Source organism: Empidonax traillii, unplaced genomic scaffold (genome assembly GCF_003031625.1).
Source record: "Empidonax traillii isolate 1590-97213 ecotype Southwest subspecies unplaced genomic scaffold, ASM303162v1 scaffold449:size826340, whole genome shotgun sequence".
NCBI classification, from domain to species: Eukaryota; Metazoa; Chordata; class Aves; order Passeriformes; family Tyrannidae; genus Empidonax; species Empidonax traillii.
The window spans coordinates 637,547-658,464 of NW_020955642.1; the positions used below are offsets into that span (position 1 = coordinate 637,547).

At 45.4% G+C, this 20,918-nt stretch overlaps 3 protein-coding genes across 4 annotated transcripts in view; 2 read left to right on the plus strand and 1 right to left on the minus strand.

Moving 5' to 3' along the window:
• CUNH2orf76 (chromosome unknown C2orf76 homolog) overlaps positions 1 to 4,580 on the minus strand; it is a 10,761-nt gene extending 6,181 nt beyond the window's left edge. The window contains exons 1-4 of one of the 2 annotated variants that reach the window (XM_027895117.1): positions 4,476 to 4,580; positions 4,046 to 4,181; positions 2,634 to 2,789; positions 863 to 913 (exon numbers count right to left, since the gene is read on the minus strand). In XM_027895117.1, coding sequence (XP_027750918.1) covers positions 863 to 913; positions 2,634 to 2,766 — 184 coding nt within the window. In that variant the 5' untranslated portion in view covers positions 2,767 to 2,789; positions 4,046 to 4,181; positions 4,476 to 4,580. Of the gene's footprint in view, positions 1 to 862; positions 914 to 2,633; positions 2,790 to 4,045; positions 4,182 to 4,274; positions 4,438 to 4,475 lie in introns of those variants that run through there. The other variant, XM_027895118.1, reaches the window with a different exon arrangement.
• A 165-nt stretch (positions 4,581 to 4,745) lies between these two features.
• Positions 4,746 to 7,792, plus strand: DBI (diazepam binding inhibitor, acyl-CoA binding protein). Its single transcript, XM_027895111.1, has 4 exons — positions 4,746 to 4,814; positions 4,901 to 5,018; positions 6,693 to 6,755; positions 7,494 to 7,792. The coding sequence occupies exons 1-4, from the start codon at positions 4,806 to 4,808 to the stop codon at positions 7,565 to 7,567; spliced, it is 264 nt and encodes an 87-aa protein (XP_027750912.1). The 5' UTR covers positions 4,746 to 4,805; the 3' UTR covers positions 7,568 to 7,792.
• An 8,322-nt stretch (positions 7,793 to 16,114) lies between these two features.
• Positions 16,115 to 20,268, plus strand: TMEM37 (transmembrane protein 37). The gene is made up of 2 exons (XM_027895096.1): positions 16,115 to 16,181; positions 17,001 to 20,268. Exons 1-2 carry the CDS (start codon positions 16,161 to 16,163, stop codon positions 17,571 to 17,573), a joined length of 594 nt encoding a protein of 197 aa, XP_027750897.1. The 5' UTR covers positions 16,115 to 16,160; the 3' UTR covers positions 17,574 to 20,268.
• The last annotated feature ends 650 nt before the right edge of the window (positions 20,269 to 20,918 follow it).

The window sequence follows — 20,918 nt, forward strand, 5'->3', positions numbered from 1 at the left end:
CCAAATTCAAACTTAGAATTAAAAATAAATAGTAACATTCAAGTCCTTGCCACTGGCATATCATCAGTCTTAATCCTTAACCCTTCTTCTGGTTTCATTTTGCACCATCTCCTTCACCATCAGCAAGAGCACAAAATGAAACCCTCGGCTTCTTTTTTTTAATAGGCAAATAGAGTTTATTACCATTCACATGTACTGAGTAGGTTTCTCATTCAATTACTTGAATCACTGTAGAAAAAGGAGTTTTTCAGCTCCAAGAACATAAGAGACAGAGGAGCACTTGCAGCAAAACTCCAAGGGAACTTTCAGAACTGCCAAGTTTAGGCTATTTCATTCCACCAACTTGTATTTAAGAGCTTTCATATTTTCTTTATAGCTAAGTTCCCCTGCTTGTCTTATATAATGTAAATTATTTAGACACAAAAGTCTTCATTTTCTACTTACTGCCTTCAGCTTCTGTTTCACCATCCTTTCTGACTTCACCATTAGTAGATAGATACTGAAGTACATAAGCACATAGAGAACTACAGTTTCAAAGTGTTTTGAGATCACAAGCTGCTCATTAGGGCAAAGACAAAGTTAAAAGGCACTTATAAAAGTAATAAAAAATTAATATTAAAAACCATCCGTACGCAAGAGCAAATAATGCATAACATGCAGCCTAATTCAAAGATTAATGTGGATCTTCAAAAGAATGGTCGAGTTCTGCAGACATGATCCCAGTGCCATAACCCTACCTACGAGACCTGGCACCAGCATGAGTATTCCACAGCAGTTATCTTTTAAACTGTATAAGCACTGGTATGAAGTATTATGTGTGCATTTTACAGTAACTAAAACAAGAACAAAACACCACACCTACCATACTTGTAATTTTTAAAGGGAGGAGGAAGTCCTGTTCTTGAAGACACATCTGCTAAAATAAAAGCACCAAGTTAAAACAATTTTTTATTTCCAATATTTTATTTTCTATTATTGTGCAGTGTATGCATCCTGGACATCTTTTACATCAAAATAAATCCACAACACAGGAGACTTGGTTGAGCATCCAATACTAAAACACAACCTGTTGCTCAGATTCTATAGTAACCCCATATATGATTAACTTCACTTGAGCATGAAGTCCCTCTAAAGCAGAACAACCCATGAGGACAGTGAGTCAGTCCATTTAGGATATGGTCACAGGAGTGTGATCCTTCAGAAATCTGCCAGGAGTACCCTTTTAATGGTCTGCACAGCACCTCTCTCTACTTCATATAAACAGCTGACAACTGTCGTTCACTACTGAATTGTTCAGTAAACACAGCGATGAGAACCAGACACAAAAAAAGCAGCCAAATTGTAGAAAATCAACTCTTTAGCTGTATACAGGACACAGCTCATAAGTATCTGCAAGAACAATGACACCTTCCCAGGTGCCAGTGTTCCCAGTGACACCCAGGGACTTAACCAGGGCCTTGGAAGGCCTGTGGAATGCTTGGCAGAAAAGCAGCTGAAACCATTATTTCATTAGTACTTTTAACAATTTATCTCAAACTCCCCCTTCAAAACAGATCACAGCAAAGCAAGGAACACGGCTTTTGGGCGAGGAACAGCACTGTGCCTCTGTGGAATGAGGTTCCAAAAAGTCTTGTTTGAAGCACTGGTTTTATATCAAATAACTGTGAGCTGCAATACTGCACACACCAAAAGCAAGTTTCTCAGCATTGGTTTTTATTTTCTTCTTCATAACAGCAGCTGTTCCATATGTACTTGCAGTTTTCTAAAAGCATCCTAAGATCTTGCCATCTCTATCACTGTCTAGAGGAGTGGAAGTCACCAAAAGCACAATATAGCCGTGAGTCCCAGGGCACTGTATTGGAGTTGCTCAAATGTTATCATCTATAAACAGTTTGAGACTTGTTTAAGCTGACTTCATGTAAAAAAAGCAAATGATGTTATTCTGTTCCCTTTGAATGTCTCCACTTAGGTGTGTGGAAATACACCTGCAACATCAAGGGTAACACCCCAACAGCTGAGTCGCTGCGTGGGCTGGTCTGCAGTAATTAACTTTTACATTCACCATCACTTTCAACGAGGCTTCTAAAACAGAGCCCACAGATGAGTAAATCTGCAGAACAAAGCCCACGATGGAGGCAGAAACTCGGAAACAAACATGCACAGCAAGACCTCACAGTGTCAAAAACAATTTTTTCAAGATTCTCTCTTCTCCCAAATAGCAAACAGACTTGCATTCCCACATTCCACACACTGGTGCAGTTCCTTAGGATCAAAGGCTCTAAATTCTATTAATTTATTCCTCTTAATTTGTGAATATCTGCCTGACAGCACCACGCAAGGAGCCTGAGGCACTGAGCCAAACGCACCAATGCCCTTGTTCCTTTTGGACTAAACGCAGGGTTTGGGCAGGGGGAGCAGTCTATCCAAATTCAGGCATGGCACACTGACCGTGGAAGCTCTTATTAACTCCAGACCTTTCATCCAAGGGAGAAAAGCTCACAGGGGATGTAAACACAAATCTGGCATCTCTACCAAAGCCACATAATTTTCATTCATTTGCTCCCCTCCACTTCCCTGGGCAGGGACAGCAACACATGGGACTGAAACGAACAAACAAGACAAGCACCCCCTACCCTTCCTCACGAAAGTAATGAACTCCTTCACTGTCTGATCCAAGGGAACTCCATGGTACACCACAGGTCTGAAATTCCGGTGCTCAAAAGAGCGAACAAGACGAACTGTGACAGTCGAGCCCTCTGACGACATGAGAATTAATTCTGAATCACCTGGAAAACATTAAAGAGAGGAATTATTGCCTTTCCTTTGTGCATGGGCACAGCTGGAAATCAAAGGTGCAGGTTGGGCCTCATGCAAAGATTAAAACCTTGCAAGAAGTTCAACAGCATCATGTCTTTCAGGGTTTCACTTCTATTATTCCTACAGAAGCAGTAACCGGGTCTCAAAGCAAACAGGACGTTACTGATACTGCACACCACATGATCTGTATCTGTACTGTGCGGTGCCACACCAGACTTCCCATTAAACATGCAAAAATGTCGTGGGTAAATGCAATTATGTTCTTTGGGTTTTAAGTGACTTCACTTGCTGGGTGAGTAACCTCGTGCTCTAGAAGAATGTGCTAATATGAACAAAACCAAAACCTTTTTAACATACTTATGTTGCAGAGAGTGTAATACCCTGAAAAATGCCTAAGCTGTCACACAATGCTCGTTTTCACCTCCCTAGAGAAAGTGGAAAAACCGCCCCCACATACACATGCAAATAATCCTCCCAGTACAGTTCTACATAATTAAGGGATTTCATTTATAATACTAGGTTTCTAGAATGGCTCTACAAGGCTTACATACTTTAACAGAGTGCAAATCCTAAAAAAGAGTGGTTTCATCAACCTAAACCCGTCTTCAAACAAGCCTACGTGTTGTTCTGTCGGGCTCTTTCTCTCCACAGGAAAACACAGAATAGGATGTTTCCTATCTCAACCTACTTCTCTATTTTTGGTGCTGGGCATCCCTCAGCAGCCTTGTTTCCTGGTCACATGGTAAACTGCTGTGGCTGCAGCAGCAAGAAGCAAAGACCGCAGTGCATGTGCTGTGACACAGGCAGGGCCACAGCACAACCCCTGCACCTCCCATCCCTGAGCAACCATTTCAGTCACTACCTCCAGTCCTGCAAGGGATTCTCTCACCCGTTCACCCCTTTATGTTCTTTTTGTGTGTCCCCTTTTTTTTTTTTCCTTTGTTTTTCTAGGGGTGGTTATTTAAGTGCCTTATCACCACGTAGATATCCAGGTACATCCCAGTGTTTCCTGTATCTATCCTACCTCCATCCTGGCAAAGCAAAGTAGCAATATTTCCCTCAAGCACTATCTGCAGAACGAGAACACAGACCTTCCACATCACAGGGCAACTTGCTTTTACGTCCCCTTGGTTAATAATTCCCAGAGATCCAATTCCATTGCAAATATGCTGTAACACACAAATAAAACATGCCAAACAAGCAAACAAGAAGCATACTTCACACCTGAAAATATCTAGATTTATATTAAACAGCTGCGAACACCCTTCCCCTTAAGGGTGGGTATCACCTTAAAAGCACAGATGGATATTTTCTTGGTGCTACTCCACATGGGCTGGAGGGCACAGCATTCAATTCACTTTCTCCTGAGCAGGACGGAAAAACACTGTAAGGGTATAGGTTTGGGAGCATAACCAGAAATCGCCGATTTTCACATCTACTACTCAGAACGAACAGACCGACCACAGGTAGGGCTGGGGCCCGATAGTACCCTGGGCCTCCGCGGAGAGAACAGTGCAGGTCAGAGGCGCTGGTGGTCGACCCCTCCTGTGGAAAGGACCCTCCCCCGGTCCCGCAGCAGCGCCGGGACCCACCGGGACCCGCTCAAGCATAACCACCCCCAATCCCGAACCCGCCGCCCGCCCGACTGGCTCCATTACCACTCCGCACCGGCACTTCCGGGTCCCGTCTCGCCAACTCCACCAATCACGTCCCTAGGGTGACACCCACTGCAGGGCGGGATTGGCTGCGCCGCTCTCCGGCCCCGCCCCCTTTTTCGCCACACTGATGAATGGGCGGGCCCGGTGCCGCCTCCGCATTGGCCCTTTGCCCGGCGCGTTCCCGCCCCCGGCGGGCACCGATTGGCCGCGATGCAGAACGTGGCGCCGCTGATTGGACGGCGGAGGGTGAGGCGAGGGGTGAGGCGCGCGCGCGGCGGGGGCGGTGCGGCAGAGGCGCTGAGGGGCCGGGAGCGCGGAGGGACCGCCGAGATGAGCGAGGTGCGGGGGACACCGGGGGGCTGCGGGGGCACGGGGGGCAACTCGGCATCTTCCCCTCATCACCCACTGCCGCTCTCTCCCCCCAGGCCGCGTTCCAGAAGGCCGCCGAGGAGGTGAAGCAGCTCAAGTCGCAGCCCACGGACCAGGAGATGCTCGACATCTACAGCCACTACAAACAGGCCACGGTGGGCGACGTGAACACGGGTAGGTGTCGCCCCGGGCCGCGCTGGGGGAGAAGCCTCTTTCCCGCTGTGCTGCCCGCAGTCCTGTGGCTCGTCTCTGGTGACTCAGAGCCGACTTGGCTCGGATTTACGGGCAGGGCACGGCCCGGCCCGATAAGGGTTTGTGCAATCCCTGGTTTTTAAATTAACCCAGCTGCAGCCGTCCGGATCGTGCAGCGAGGGGCTGGGGATCCTTTGTGTATTAGCTTAGTGCAAAATCGTGGGACTAGGGTTTTTGCAGAGTTCTGCCAGTGGGCAGCTGCCCAGCTCACGGGGTGCTGCAAATGATTGCTGTTTTGATGCAAACACCTCTGGGGTTAAACAGGCTTAAACAGCAAACCAAACCACAGAAGTGTGGAACTGCAATACGAGGGTAATGACACACACAGTTTATTTAGACTGGACTGGCTGCTAAAAATAGCGTTGGAAAGCAAAACCAGAAGAACGGGAGAAAACTCTTATAGGAGCTGCAATTAAATATCACATTTTGGAAAGACTGTGGCAAAAATGTGTCTGCAGGTACACCACGCAAAACGTCTCCTGCTACTTCTCTTGCTACATTTCTGCCACTGGCAGCTCAGCCCCCGGAATAACATTTAGAGTGAAGCCTGTCACTGTTGACCTTGTGTAACACTGGAGTAGCTAGAATTAGAAAGGAAAAAGGTCATTTGTTTAGAGTGCTGGCCTCCTAACCCAGTAGCTGGTGAAGTTTATTGGGTGTCTATTGAATTAAAAGCTGTCAGTGAAGTGTACAGGAAATGGTAATTGCAGTCTCCTTTTCCCAAGGTGGGAGAAAAGACCTGACTTTGGGTTTAAGATACGATCCTTTTGGTGTGGCTGGACACTTAGACTTTTAATACTTGACAAGGGGAAATGGTACTCTAGAGCTGTGAATACCACCATTTCTGTAAGTGGCTGCCCTCTTGAGAAGCAGGAGCCAACGTGAGCTGGCCAGAAAAGCAGCCTGTGAAAGAGTGACTGATGGGATTTGTGTTGGAGAGCTGCCAAGTAGCTCTGCAGGTCACTGTGCCATGTGAGCTGCACAAGGGTATTTCTGTGGCTACTGTCCAGTTCCATTTTACAGTCTTAAGAATTGTCTTTAAGGAGACAGAGAGGAAGTAAAACCACAGAGGGGACTTGAAGAGTAGCCGTATATACATTATTCATTCTCTACTTGGCCACATATAGCCTGCAGTGAAGTGAGTTAAAATTCCAAGTTTGTATCCCTAGATGACAGGTTACAAACACATCCTTAGCTTGATGATAGTGAGTTCTAAGTTGTATGCTACCAGCTTCTATTTTCATATCTTTGCATGTAATGGACCTTAGGGTATTTCTGCTTTACTTCAGGTCTGGTGTTCTTTAATTGGATAGCTGTCAGGTGACAGCAGGCTCTTCAGAAAGCACAGTAAAACCAAATCACACTAATTGGTGCTCTTCTGCTCAAATGCTGCTGTCTCAAGGGAACTCGACAGAGTTGTCACCAAGAGTGTTCTAGTGTGTTCCCTTGAGGTAATCTCATGACTACAGGTTAGTAACAGCTGCAAAGATCAACCACTGTACTTTGTCATAGTTAAGAGCAAAATAGCCTTCAGGGAGGTATTACCTACACCCAGATCACACAAACTAATTCTGCTGCTTACCTTGTCTCTCTTAGAACGCCCTGGTATGCTGGACTTCAAAGGCAAAGCCAAGTGGGATGCCTGGAGTGCATTGAAAGGTAATTGTCTCCTTAAAAAACTAATAAAAGTCAGAAAAGCACATGTAGTTCAGCAAGAAACAGAATAGTGTTTCCTTATAATACAAGACTTCTAGAAGTTCAGAATGCTATGATAATAAACTTTTGATTACCTCTGCAAGGTGCAAGTAATCATGAAAACTATTGCCTGTGTGAAAGGGAATTAAGATGCAAAATGCCCACCTGGCTCGAGATGTTAAACAAAGGAGAACAGTAACATGGACAGAAACCTAAGGAATCTGTTTTCCAGGTCTCAGCCTAGTACTCCAGAGGCTGAGCTCTCCCCCCAGTTGTTCTGCATCTTCCAGTTAGGAAAGCTTTAGAAGAAACAACTGATCTCTTGGCTCTAAACAAGGAGCTTAACACGTAGTCTAATCTATGACAGAGGGTGGGTCCTGGTGTTTCAAAGAACCAGCACTAACATCTAAATGCAGCCTAAGTTGAGTGAATAGGTTTCCTGTAATAACTGTCAATGGCGTTCATAGAACTGATACACTGTTTAGTTGCCGTCTGTACAAAAACAACTTGGCTTTGAAACACTGTTTTATCATGGCTGATGAACACATTTGTGTAAAACTTTAACAGTGGATTCACAGCCAACTGACCTTCCGGCCTCCTCTGGTGTCTGGTAGCCACAGGCTATACCAAGGAATTGTGATTTGTAAAAGGCATTTTAATCTATAGAGGGTATCTGACTGCCTCCTGTGTTCTGTCCTTCAGGAATGTCCAAAGAAGATGCAATGAAAGCTTACATAGCAAAAGTGGAAGAACTAAAGGCCAAATATGGCATCTGAGGACTGGATATAGCAGCCACATGCACGCCTGAAACATGCCTTATTTCTAATACTGTGGAAAACTGGTTTCCAAGAGTAATCTTAAATACCTAGTGTGTTATAGTCATTTCTCCTCATGCCTGTACTTCAGGAGAAGTTGTGTACCTGCCTAATAATGTACTGACACATTATAAATTCCTTCTGGGAACAAAATCTGGAACTCATTAAACTGCATTTGGTACTTAAGCTGTTGTGTCGGTCATCCCTTAGTGATTATCCTTTTAATTGCCGTTGTGTTGCAGCTGTCGACACAAACCAAACCAACCGTCCCATCGTTGCGCCACTAGAGGGGGTCGGTAGTCCTTATTCGGGCAATGTGGACTTTGGCCAAACCACTCCTCCCTTGCTTCCTTTCTCACGGAGATGAGTGGCAACCCACTAAAGCTGGAGCACCACAAAGCTCATCGGGAAGAGATCAGCTCTAATGCTGAGTACACTAAGAACAAGGTGCCTGATACTTGTTGTCTGGAACTTTCAAAAACCTAGCCAAAAACTGCCAAATCATCTTTCATAAAACACTTCTTGGACATGCTCTTTCCCTATAATGTTGTGGGACCTTCTGTAGGTAAAAGGCAAATACTCAGCAGCTGAACACAAAACTTTCCCTGTGAAAGAAAAGGTGAAGAAAGGACAGTGAAGTTGGTGCCTTTGGCGCTATAAATGCATAGTACTGGTGTTGCCATGATGATTAGAAAGCACAGTTGAGATCTGTAGTAGATTTTTAATTGTTATGATCTGCCCAGTATGATCTCTTAGAGCTGCCGATAATATAAAGGGAGATTTTTGCTTTTAAAATGTGCCATTGAACTATTCCAGCATAGAGGACATGAGAATAAAGTCCCAGCCTTATACAGGAGGAAGACATTCTAATTCCTACCTTACTGGTTAGCATCTGAACAGGTGAGGACTTAACAGTCATCATATGAGCAACTGATTTATATAAATACATAGAGTTGAAAGCTATCATTACATATTTGTCTAGGTAAACACCATTTTGTAGTTAGGTACACGGGCTTTGCTGTATGTAGTAGCCTTGGAGATTACCTCATATGCTTTCAAAAATTAAAACTTTCCCCTTTGCTACTTTTATTGGAAATGCCCTTAGAGCTACTTTTCACCCTTTAAAATGTGTTAGAATAAAGAACAAAAATAAGTTGTTTATTCTTGTTCTTCTGGGTAAGTAAAAATAACATTTTTTACCTCGTCTTCTATTGTCTGCTAATTGAGATTGTGTTAATTAAATTCACCTTGCAAGAGAGAGGCAAGAGCAGATGTTCAGCATAAGGAATGCTTTTACCTCTTTTTCCAGCCCTAAATTGCACAGCCAGTTCTATCTTCACAGCTGTATTTTGTGAAGCTGGTTATCCTTGGAGGATTCTACCAACCTGTGTCAGAACGGAGCTCACGCTGGCAAATGCTTCCACTTTTGCTCTTGTTTGCAGGAAGTCCATGCACTGTGAGCATGCTGTGATTTGCTAATATGCTTTCTGTCAGAACAGGTGTTAGAATTTTTGACTGCTAAAGCAGTGGAGCTGGGTATGAAGGATGGGCCGGTAATAGCAAGTTCAGTATTCCAGTCCTCATTTGGCTTTATTTCCCCTGTGAGACTTCAACTGCAGCAGTGCTGCTCTCCTTTCCCATACCTGTCTGACTTTAGGAAAACATTGCTCTGTACACAGTGCTTATCCCAGAAAGGGCTTGCTCTTGACCAGGCTTATAAGTAATGCTATTTGCCAAGTTATACAAGTGACTGAACTCTACCTTGGATGTCTTTATTTGGGTGTTTTATTTTTAGTGTAGTAACACCTTTGTGCTTGCAGCTTAACCTTCCTTAAGAAAGTAACATCAGTGGTCTTACTATTTAGTTGCCATTTGGCAATCAACTGTGTTTCTCAGCAGTAAGCTGAAAGATTTAAGATGTGGAAAGAAGAGCTCTGCAGTGAGAGACTGTACAGGAGGCACAAAGGCAGAAGCAGAGGTGCTGTGTGTCTGCGCACAGTGTTTGTGAGGAGAAGCTGCAACACAATATTTGGGTGCATGACCATTATCTAAGGGTACTACCACTGCAGGGAGAGGGCTGAAATAGACTGAGCTGAGCTGAGGGGCTGGTTGTGGTTGTTTAGCAGCAGGATGAATGTCTGTAAATGTATGGGCTGCCTGAAAATGCTGCTGACCTAGTGACCGCATAGTGCTTGCAGGTATGGTGTGTGAGGCACCTGGGCTGCATAAACAACACTTTGGCAGTAGTGACACCAGGACAGTGGTGGTTTAAGGACATCCACAAACAGATTTGTAAGTAGAGGTGATTGCTTTTGTTAAACTAATAAGGTGGTAAAAATAGACAACCATATGCAGCCTTGAGATCGGAAACAGAAACAGCAAGCCTCAAACCAAAATATAATTTCAGAGCCATTGCTGTGACTACAGTAAGGTACTCTTGCTGGAAGAACAGAGGCTTTGGATGGCTGGGCAGTGCTGCAAAACAGGGGATTGTTCTGACACCCACTCAGGGAGTTGCCGCTATTTCCTCTGTATTAGATCAAAGAAAGGCCAGCAACATCCTGATCCTCGCAGCGCCTGCGAAGGGGAAGGGATGTGCACTGAAACAAGCCCAGCACGCAGGAGGTCAGAGGCCAGCTGGCACACACACGCTCGGGTCTCGTTTGCTGAGTCTGCAGTGTGCAGGACAGTCTGGACTTTGGATATGGCAGTAATAAATGTTAACTTGTGGCTGTGATAAGACACTGTTCCTTCTTCTACAATTAGCTCTTGCACGGAGCAACTGGCTGATTGGCACCCACTGCAGTTAGAGATAAGCTCCAAAAGGGATGATGTTTTCCTTGGGATTGTTTTTTTTCTGGTGGGTTTTGCTTGCCTTTAACAAACATGTGTGAAGATACATTCCTAGCACAGATTTATCAAATCAGTATTGCTCTGCTGCTTAAGGCCCCTACCAGATTTTTCAATCCTGTGAATCAAATGTTTGGTTTGACCAAAAAGCACTCTGAGGCAACTGCAGTATGCAACTGTCTTTCTGTCAAAATTCTTCACTGTTCATCTAGAATGATCTTGTTTCACGATCCAAGTATTTTAACCTTTGAACTCATTTGACCCTGATGATTCTGCTAAAAATAAATTACAATTGTATTTGCTGCTGTTCAAAATATTTGCTCTTCCCCCTGAGTGCTCAGAGCAAACAATATTAGGCAATACCACTTTGGGGTGACTGGGCATCTGAGCTATCTTGTGGGATTGGTGGGATTGATTAGAAATTGGGCAGACAAAAAAGAAAGTGTATTTTGGTTGGGATGGGTTTCTAAATACCACAGCTGTCACTCAAAAATGAGTTACACAGTGCTCCAAGTTGCCAAAGCTGCACAAAAGTAAAATAAGTTGATACTACATAGACATAAGACATTTGAGTGCATTCACAGTAATAAATTTAGAAGGGTAAAAGTGAATAAAATTAAACAAAAATAGAATTTAATTTTTCCCCTACCCACAAGTATATGAAGTACCTTCAGACTCAGATACCTGACCTATAAAATAGACAATTTTCAGCTTCTCATTTAAAGTCCAAATAACATCAATTCATTCTAGATATGTCTTTATAATTTATAGAATAAGCTTGTATTTCCTCTAGAACAAGGGTATCTGTGAAAATTAAGCACAGCTTGGTTATTTTAAAATAGGGAATTCACACAGAGCTTGGCTGCAGTGGTCTTTTAACTTTCATTCCCAGTTAGTTCTAGTATATGTATATTTATGAACTGTACCAAAAGAAGCATCGCCACATGATTTCTTTCCATACCCTGGAAAGAAAGAAAATTACATGGCTTGGCTAACACAGCCAGGCAGACACCTTGTTTGTCCCCACCAAAATGTACAAGGCACTGACTTGTACTGCGTTCCCCAAAAGGCTGAGATAGTAATATGTCGTCCCCTCCTAATAAACACTACTCATTTGAGTAAGTAATGAATCTGAAAGGTAAGCTCACCAGCTTAATGTAGTTGATATTTTTAAATCTGAATATTTACCTGCATTGATTTGATGTTTTACTGAGAGAAGATATATATAACAGCTGAGAAACTGAACAATATGATTTCCCCCAGATTACATAGTATTGAAATATGGACTCAGATTTTTCTAGTAGTGCTAAGAGGGCTGTATTGAATGTATATTTCAAAGCATTGATTTGTCAGAATGGTCAGATGCAAATACTTTGGTGTATGTCCTAAACCAGTGTAACTTTTGCCAGAGGTCCCTGGAAAGGTCTGAATCCAAAACAGAATGATCGAGTGCCCAGTGTTGGATCTGTGCAGTGTGATGCTGAGGTAGGTCCAAAAGCTGACCAGGAGTGAAAACAATTCTTTCCAGGATACAATATGTATTTCTTTAAGCCTGTCTTCTCTTCCTAGACTTAACTGAGGTAGGGAGTAAAATCACTGTAATACCCCCCTCCACATTATAGAATGTTTTTAACCCAGCCATGAGTGCCTTAACAAGTACCAGTTGATTTGGATGGACAGTAGGGCCTAGACTTTGGTGATGGGCATTCTTAGGTATTATTGGCATGTCCAGCAGCCCAGGTCTCTTATGCACATCCAGCAGTGAGTGGCAGAGCCTGGGGCTGCAGGGCACTTGGTAGCCCCTGACTGGTGATCAGTCTGCCTTCCCATGGCACAGGAGAGGTGTCCAGGCAGGAGGTAAAGTGAAACCATCTGGCCCAGGAGCTGTCTCCTCTTTACATGCTTTTACATGCCAGGCTGAGTCTGTCTGCTTGGCTGCAGTCATTTGTAGTGATGGGAGGAAAATCCTGAGGTAAAGTGGTTGTGATAAGAGGTTGGTCTGAGCTGTGTGGGCTTTGGCACAACCCAAAACCTCCCTATGTTACATATGCTGCTGCCTGAGGCACAATTTACTTAGGTTGACTGTGCCTGTGTTCCCAGAAACTGCTGGTCTTCAGCAGCTTGCCAGGAACTTGCTGACTTTTTGCCCCGTTCCAGAAGCTCTGTTATTGGCCCAGCTAGGCTCAACACAGCCTGAGCTGAATGCAGCTTCTTCTACTTGTATTTTCAATCTACTACCAGGAAAAAAGAGATTGCAAAAGAACAGTGACAGGAGACAGTCAGCTTCTTTCTTCTTCCTCACAAAATTTTCTGCATACTCACATTTTTTGGAAGATATCAGTAAAATAACATTTCCCCCCCCACTACAGACCTTGGGTATCTCCCAAAGTCTCAGTCTGCAAGACACTCGAGGTCTATTTCTCTCAAAGACCAGGTCAGCTTCTACCTGGAAAGACACCTTGAAACAGGACCCTGGCAAAAATGAGGATTTAAATGCCTGCCCAGGTCAGTTGCTATGCCAAAAGCTAAAGATGTGATCAGAAAGAATTTTATTAAACTGACAAATGCATTTACAGAAGGAACAGGCTTCAAGATTAGATGAACCTGGACTGGTCCCTTGTGTTCTGCTTTACCTCAAAGTGAAATACTTCATTGGGTAACTGTTCCCTAAGCCCCTGGTGACTCTCAGATTTCAGTCCTGAACCTCCTCCAGGCTTCTGCAGGAGAAAAGCTGGAACAGATTCTTCAGTGTTAAACTTCTCATGTTTTTTTAAATGAACCACATGAAACTGTTTCTATGTTTTACAATAGTCTCTGGTAATTTCCATTATTTATGAACACATTTCCCTGAAAACTTTCTCTCCAGGGATAGGATGTGAAATGTCCACTTAAACAATAGAGAAAAGGGACTTTCTAAACAAAATAATGAAACTGGCAACATACCAAGAACTCTGCATTAACACAACTGAACCAAAAATACTTCTGAAGTGCTTTAAAGGTCATTTACTGTGTTGTTATTATGTAGGTAATGTATTTTTCAGACATTTTTCTTGTCTTCTAAGGCACTGAGCTCTTTTTATTGTAAAACACTGTTTTCATATATGATTTTCACAAATAATAATCTAGAGGCATTTTTCCAAAATTTTTTTCCATTTTGTTCTTTAAAAAGCAGATAATATATTTGGCTTGTTTTGTTATAGACAATGAAAATAAACTCATTTCATTTGAAAAAGGTGCAGAGTACTCACAGGCTTCATATACCCAGGCACCTTTACCAGAATGTATCTCTAGCCAAGCAAATGTAGAAATAAATGCTAATAAACTTTTTGTAGCTCTTCTATTTATTTACACAGCTGTTAAAATTATCTTTTCCGGGGTAACTTCAGGAAAGGGTGAATCTGAAAGTGCCTATTTAATGCTGATAATAATTTCAGGTCAAGTTGCATTCTCATTTGTATTTGAGAAAACTAAATTGAATACAACATATTAAAACCATTTTGCATTTGCAGCAAAAGTACCCCACACCCCACAGTACCATCCCCAAACTACCCTTTTTCCTCAAAGAACCGGCTTGGCAGATAACTGTATATCTACTAAAGAATCCAAGTATGACAGGGAGCAGTTTTGTTTTGGAAGTAACCCCTTTAATTTCCTCATTCCTCAAAGCTTTTTATGCACATGTTTACTTATGTGAGCCTTAGCATGGGCTCACACAGGGAAAAAAATTATCTTGTTCAGCAGAATACCCCTCACTATTAAAAATTAGAGGTTTTAATTGCTAAAGCCATTATGATGACTCCGATGTTTTAAATGCAGATCTATCCTGAATGATTTCACTGATTGTGGGACAAATTGCCTAATGCTTTGAAGGATTGAGCTTATGCTATTAAAAGCATAAGTTACGTGAGGTTTTTGCCAGATAAGAGTTGGTGTATTTTGTCTGGTCCAAGTCTGCATTTGCTCAGTAGAGTTACATATAAACAGCATAGAGGTATTGTTGTTTTTTGAGCCAAAAATACATGAATATTGTTAAATTTAGAACTTAGAAGTGGAAGGGTGTAACAGCAAATGCATGTGATCAGTCTGCAGACTGTGAGGCAGAAATGCTGTTTAACCTGTGGAATAAACAGCCCAGGATTTTCAGAAAGCTATTCTATCAGCTGATGAACCTAAAATGAAAGAGATGTGGCCAGCATCGAGTTTGCTCGCTTGGATGGCATGTTCAGAAAACAAAAAATGTTGCAGACCACAAACCCACCAAAGAAGTTTTAACAACAGACCTTGCAAAAATTTGCCAAGTGTTGCAAAAGCTGAAAATGCCAATTCAGTGTATGATAGAAATGTAATCGAATGCTGTATACCACTTTGTAGAGAAGCATTTAAACAAAAGGATTCTGCAGGAAAAGAGAAATAAAAATATCAGAATTTATCATTAAAATGCAAAGTATGAAAACTAAAGTAAACACGTTGTTCAGAACACTCACCTTTACTAGAAACAGTGTTACAGAAACACCCCCAGCCAAATCATAGCAGACATATATGTATTTTTGAAAGGAAACACAGAGAGCCCTCATGAAATTGCATAGAGATTGAAATAATGAGTCAATCTGTATAGACATCTAATTAGTTCAGAAATGGAAGCGGGAAGGAGGATAAAGTTATGATAACTTCTACCATCCCATGTTGAAGGAGATCTTTCTAATTCCTTTCAGCGAGAAAGGGAACAGCAGAATTCTGATTGCAGATGCACATGAGGGAGGCCCGGAACAACGACCCGTGGGTCTGTCCAGTGGACCCTGTGGAATCTCTTCAGACCTCTCTGCTGGAGTCAAAATCAGAATTCGGTAGTAAAACAGAATTTCTGATGACACAGCAAAACTCAACTTCCTTGGGCTTTTTAAAAGCTGTTTCTTAGGGAAAGGAAAAAAAAAAACTAGAGCAATCAGTAATTCATTAGAGGATGGCAAAACATGAGTGAGAAAAAGAGCAAGGGCATAAAACTTTATGAGCAGAGAGGTTTTTGCTGACAGTACAGGTAGAGATAGGTAAAGTTGAGCGGGCTGGTCAGAGATAAGAGTGCACACATAGCCCAAGGTGCGAACCCGTCGCCGCACCGGGAGCTGCTGCCGAGCGACTTCGGGAACACAAACACGGGCGCAAATACTGCCAGGAGGGCAGGACGGGGTTTTCCTGTAGCCACAGGCGTCTCGGTGGCTGTGTGTCACCGCAGTGCCCAGCACCGCAGCCCGGAGCAGCTCTCGGGGGGCTCCCGCGGTGTCCCAGGCGGGCGGACAGGACTGGGGCGAACGCCTGGCACCAGGGCAGCATAACCCGAGCCCTCCGGCAGCCGGGGACGCGAGGGGACACGGGAGGGGCGAGGCTGCAGGAGGCATCGCCGCCACCGCCCGGGACACCTTCTGCCCGGCGGCCGCGATCCAGAGCGGGCTTGGGCGAGCGTGTGCCCCGGGACGGGGCAGCGCTGCCTCCCCACGCCGTGCTGGGGAGCAGGGGGACCAGAAGGAGCAGCTTAGCTCGGCTCGGCCCGGCTCCGCCCGTCGGGGCCGCGCTGCTGACTCAGCCGCGGGGGGGCCCGGAGGGCGCCCCGGCCCCGCGGGCGTGGCAGGAGGGGGGGTGCCCTCCGCCCTCCGGGGAGATAAAGAGCGGCGGCCGGAGCCCGCCCGCGTCTCTCGGCGCCGCTGGCAGCATGACGGCCATCGGGGCGCAGGTACGTCTGTCTGTCTGCCCGCCGCCGGGGCTGCGCATCTCCCCGCCGGGGGGATGGCGGGGCTCCAGCTCGTCCCTGCGCGGCCAGGGTCGCTACGGCCCTTTCCGGAGCGGCGGGGACACAGCCGGCCGGATCCCCCTCACATCCCTCCTTCCCGGGTCCGCGGCTCTGCCCTCCCCTCCCCGCCGCACGTGGCTCTGCGAGCCCCGCCGTGCCGGGCTGGAGGGGGGTTCGGGCGCTTGGCTTGACTTTTCATTAAATGTCGGGCCCCCCTTGGAGGGTTTCGGTGGGGAGGGGGCGTGTGTTGCATACGCGGCTCCGCGGGGGCTGCAGCCGGAGACCCTCGCAAGCCCGCGGCGGCTGAGCCTTGCTCCCCCCGGGTGAGGAGAGACCGGATCGCTGCAGCCCAGGCGGGCAGTGCTCGGAACTGGGTGCCCCTTCGTCCCACTGCTGCTGCCTCCCCAGTCCCAGTAACCGGCCTCCATCCTCCAGCCCTGCCAGAGCCGGAGGCTGTGCCGCGGGACCGCGGGGCAGGGATCTTGCTCAGCCCAGAGCCTTTGTGATCCTGGTCCCGGGCCTTGACGTGGGAGCATTGTTCGTGCAGCCCAGCAACCAGGAGAGCTTCACCCACCCTTCCTTTCTGCTGGGTACAGCCTATAACTGCATAACTGCATTGCTTTTCTTTGTGAGAAGAGGTTTGATGTGCACAAGTAAATATTTTCAAATACTGAATCCCGTAGCTTTGTCCTTCTGCCTTTGTTTCACCCTGAAGTAGCACTGTTAACTCTGTTTTTTTTTTTTTTCCCACTTTCCTTTCAGGCGCAGCAGCTGCTGGCGCACCGGAGACCACAGAAATCCTTCTTTGAGACACTCATCAGGAGCCTGATCATCCTGTGCGTGGCAATAGCAGTGGTCTTGTCATCCATCTCCATCTGTGATGGCCGCTGGCTCTTTGCAAGGGGGCAGCTCTTTGGACTGTGGCATTTCTGCACTGTTGGCAATGACAGCATCCTGAAGTGTGTCACTGACCTCAGCCTGGCCCAGGTGGAGGGGCTGAGTGTGGGGGTGATTCCCATAAGAAGCATGGTGTCCTTTGCTGTTGTGGTTGCCATATTTGGCCTGGAGCTGCTGATGGTGTCCCAAGTCTGTGATGATGCCAATGCAAGGCGGAAATGGGCAATGGGCTCAGTTTTCATCCTCGTCTCTTTTTTGCTGTCGGCCACTGGTGTTCTGAGCTTCTCCATCCTTGTAAAGGATCATCTCACCTTCACAAGCTTCACGCTGACATACTGGTGTGAGTTCATCGCTGCCTTCCTCTTCTTCCTCAATGGGATCAGTGGACTCCACATCAACAGCCTCACACATCTCAGGAACGGGGTAGGCAAAATCTAGGTGCGAAGGATGTACCTCTGCCTTTGTGTAAGCAGCTTTGCCAATTAGACTGTAAAAAAGAGAGTCTAATGGAGTTTGAAAAGGATACCCTGTCTTAACTGTGTACAAGGAGGGAAAGTATGAGTCAGTCTTGGCACCTGTAGAAAAGCTACCCACCCACTGCACAACACCAGCAAAGCAGAGACTGGGACTGGCTATCATTGTAATGTGGTTTTCTGGAGAAGTGGATTAAAGCCAAGGGCATCCCGTTAAACATGCAGAGGTGTGGAAGACTGATCTATCACGTGTGCTGTTCTGAGGCTTACACAACACCTGGACTGCTCTGGGTTTGGTGTTGCTGTGCTTTTCTTCATATTCTGGAGCCTGTGAAGAGTGTGACACAACTGTGGTGTTGTCTCATGGGTTTGTTCTGTCATCTGGGACAGATGATTTATGCCTGGCCATGATCACTGGCATGAAGTATTGAAAGTCTTCACTGGATCTTGCTCCTCCATTTTTCTTTCAAAAGAGATGGCACACAGACCTCGATATGGTCATATGTTTTGGTTTCTGTTGGCATGTCCCTTTCTCAGTCAGTTTTTTGGGGGCACTTCAGACAGGTGCTGACTTGAGGTTAGGGGAAGGCACTGGGTGATGCAGGGGCACAGGGAAGGGTTGTGATGCTTTCCTTGGGCAGCAGCACACGTTCCTGTGCTTGTGGCCTCTCCCCACTGTCACCACTCTTCTGCCACACCTAAAGAACAAGTGCCAATTGGTCACCCAAACTGTCTCCCTCACAGCCCTTGCAAAGTTGATGGTAACAGGGCAATGCTCTTGATTTCTTTTTTTATTTCTTTGGGGCAAGAGGAACAAGCTCTGCAGGGGTTTCCTGTGGTGGTGTGGCCGGGCAGACCATGCTGAGACCACCTTACCTTCTGGGGTGTGTTTTGGTTGTCGGGGTGTCCACTGGGGCAGTGGGAAATCTGCTTATCATGTAGCTGAGGGTGACCTGTAGCGTTTCTTATGGAAGGAGAAAGCTCTAAATCCTCCTGACCAGACCAAGTACTTTTCTTCCCCTGACTAAGTGAGCCTGGGAGGAGAAGCAGCCCATGATTGTCTAAGGAGGGGCTGATGGGTGCAGCTCTAATCTGTCACAGCTGGTAGAAATACAAAGAGACCTGACCAAAATCATATTAAGGCTGGTCTTCCTCCTGCCAATGTCTGAGTCAAGATCTCTAAAATTGCTACAGCTTAGAAGTTGCCCAGGGTGTCTTATGTAATAAGAGAGAAGACCTCAGAGCCTGGTTGCCCCATATGTCCTCCCTGTCCACCACACAGCGTTTGGATGCCCATAGATAAAAATGTCTTCAGAGTATTTCAGGGTTTCTGATTAACTGTTTGTCTTGTGTCCACTGGCAAAGCTGCTTGTATTTTTGTTTGAGAACAAATGTTTCTACATGTTCATCCCTATAGCTTGTGCGATAGCTGTTAAGCAAGGCTTTAATTTCCTGTGCAACAAGTTTGACACAGTTTTTTACCTGAAACAAAAGCATCGTAGCACAGAGGCCAAGAAGGCTGTGTAGGTGAGCCATGAGTAAACAGCTTTGTCTTTGAAAGCTCAGAGTCTTAAGCTGTTCCTGAGCTGAATGTGCCACACTTGATGAATGTGCTCCTGTGGACTCTTTTACCTTCATGAGGACAGTGTCCATTCCTTCTTGGATTTTTCTAACTTAAGACAGCACTCCTAAGCCTGTTTTCTGATGCAGTTTCAGACCTTGCTTGCTCTGGACAGTGCCAGTTGTACTTCTGTACATGAATCTACTTGTCTTTCTGTCCGGAATTATGCAGAGAGCTCCTGTAATGTTGGGGGCCTTGTTGGAGTTTCTCAACCCACTGTGCCTTTTACCTGCCTCTGGAAAATTGCACTGTGACTGTGTCTGTTTGTGAAGTTGCATTTGATTTGCTGAACTGCACTGTGGAAGACATGCTGGTGGGCTGAACATGCTGATGCTTGCATAAACTAGTGCTGTTGACTGTAGTAGAGCCATTAAGACCAGAGAGATCCTGCAAGGTCTGGTCCCAAACTGTTGGCACTTGGGTGTTACCAGGTGTTCAAAGTACCTCAACTAACCAATGATTCAGTTGTGTCACCTATGGGCCCTCGTGCCAGGCAGGACAGTTCCCTTGCATGAGGTTAAGGGTGTCCATGGCCTGTCTAGAAACATGGACGTAACTTCAGAGTGCCACTTTGGTGACATCCAAAGCTGGAAATCAGTTCTGCATGCACACTCCTTCATGCTAGTGCAAGGCTGTGCCCCCATCCCTTTCCCTGGCAGGCAGCCATAGCCAGACTGAGTTCCAGGCTCGTGCCTCCTGTTTATGTTAGAGGGAGGTAGTGGACAATTGGCCATTGAGTTCACCCTAGACATGGTGCAATTGTGAATGATTTTAGGATGCTCTCTACTAGCTGAAGAAGAGGCCTTTTGTATGCTTTTCTTCCAACTGGTTTTGTGTAGTACTGCTTGACTTAATTATGCTGGGAGAAGCAGCATTTTGACAGCTAAATAATACAAAACAGGGTTGATTGTCTTGGAGACACCCTTATATGCAGCAACCTGTGCAGCAGCATCTCACTGTTCATTTTCTGAAGGCTGTGGAAGTTCCAAGAAATGTTCCTGAAGTTTCTTAAATAAATTTTATTTGAAATAAGAACTGTTATTCTCTCTTTTTATATTTAGATATCGGGGTACAGATTTAAGGAGATGTTGGGGTTTTACATAATCTTCCAGACACCATTCTGTGTGTTTATGCAGTTAGACTGATGAAGAAATGACTGCCTGGCACTCTGCCGAGCTCTGACCAAGGGAACTAAGGTGACTGCACGCTCCCCTTTCCTTTTGCCTCCAGTGTGTCCGCACCAACCCAAGCAGCCAGCATTGCTTTCATGTCTTGCAAAACAAGAGAGGCAGTCAGCTGTGCTGCTTCGTGGGAACTGGAGATAACCTTCTAGGCTCTTAATGATTTCCTGCTGTTGCATGTGCTGTGCTTACCAACTAAAGAGCTCTTTCCTGCGTCCTTCACCTTCCTTTTCCCACACTGCACCCCATGTCTGAAGCATCTTTGCTCTTTTCTCCAGCTCCAATTATTTGGCCTGCAGAAGCGGTATCGGAGTACAAATATGTTTATGCATTTTTCCTCTGAGCTCATTGTACTGACAGGTTTAGTTAAACGTCAGGAAAACAGATTCCCAGCTATACCACTGAATTAGTTTATGTAATCTCAAGTTAATTAGCGCCTGGTGTGCTCTTTCCAACAGGAGAGGTCATTGGCCTGTCCCAGGCGGTTTAACATCTCTTAAAAGCAGGG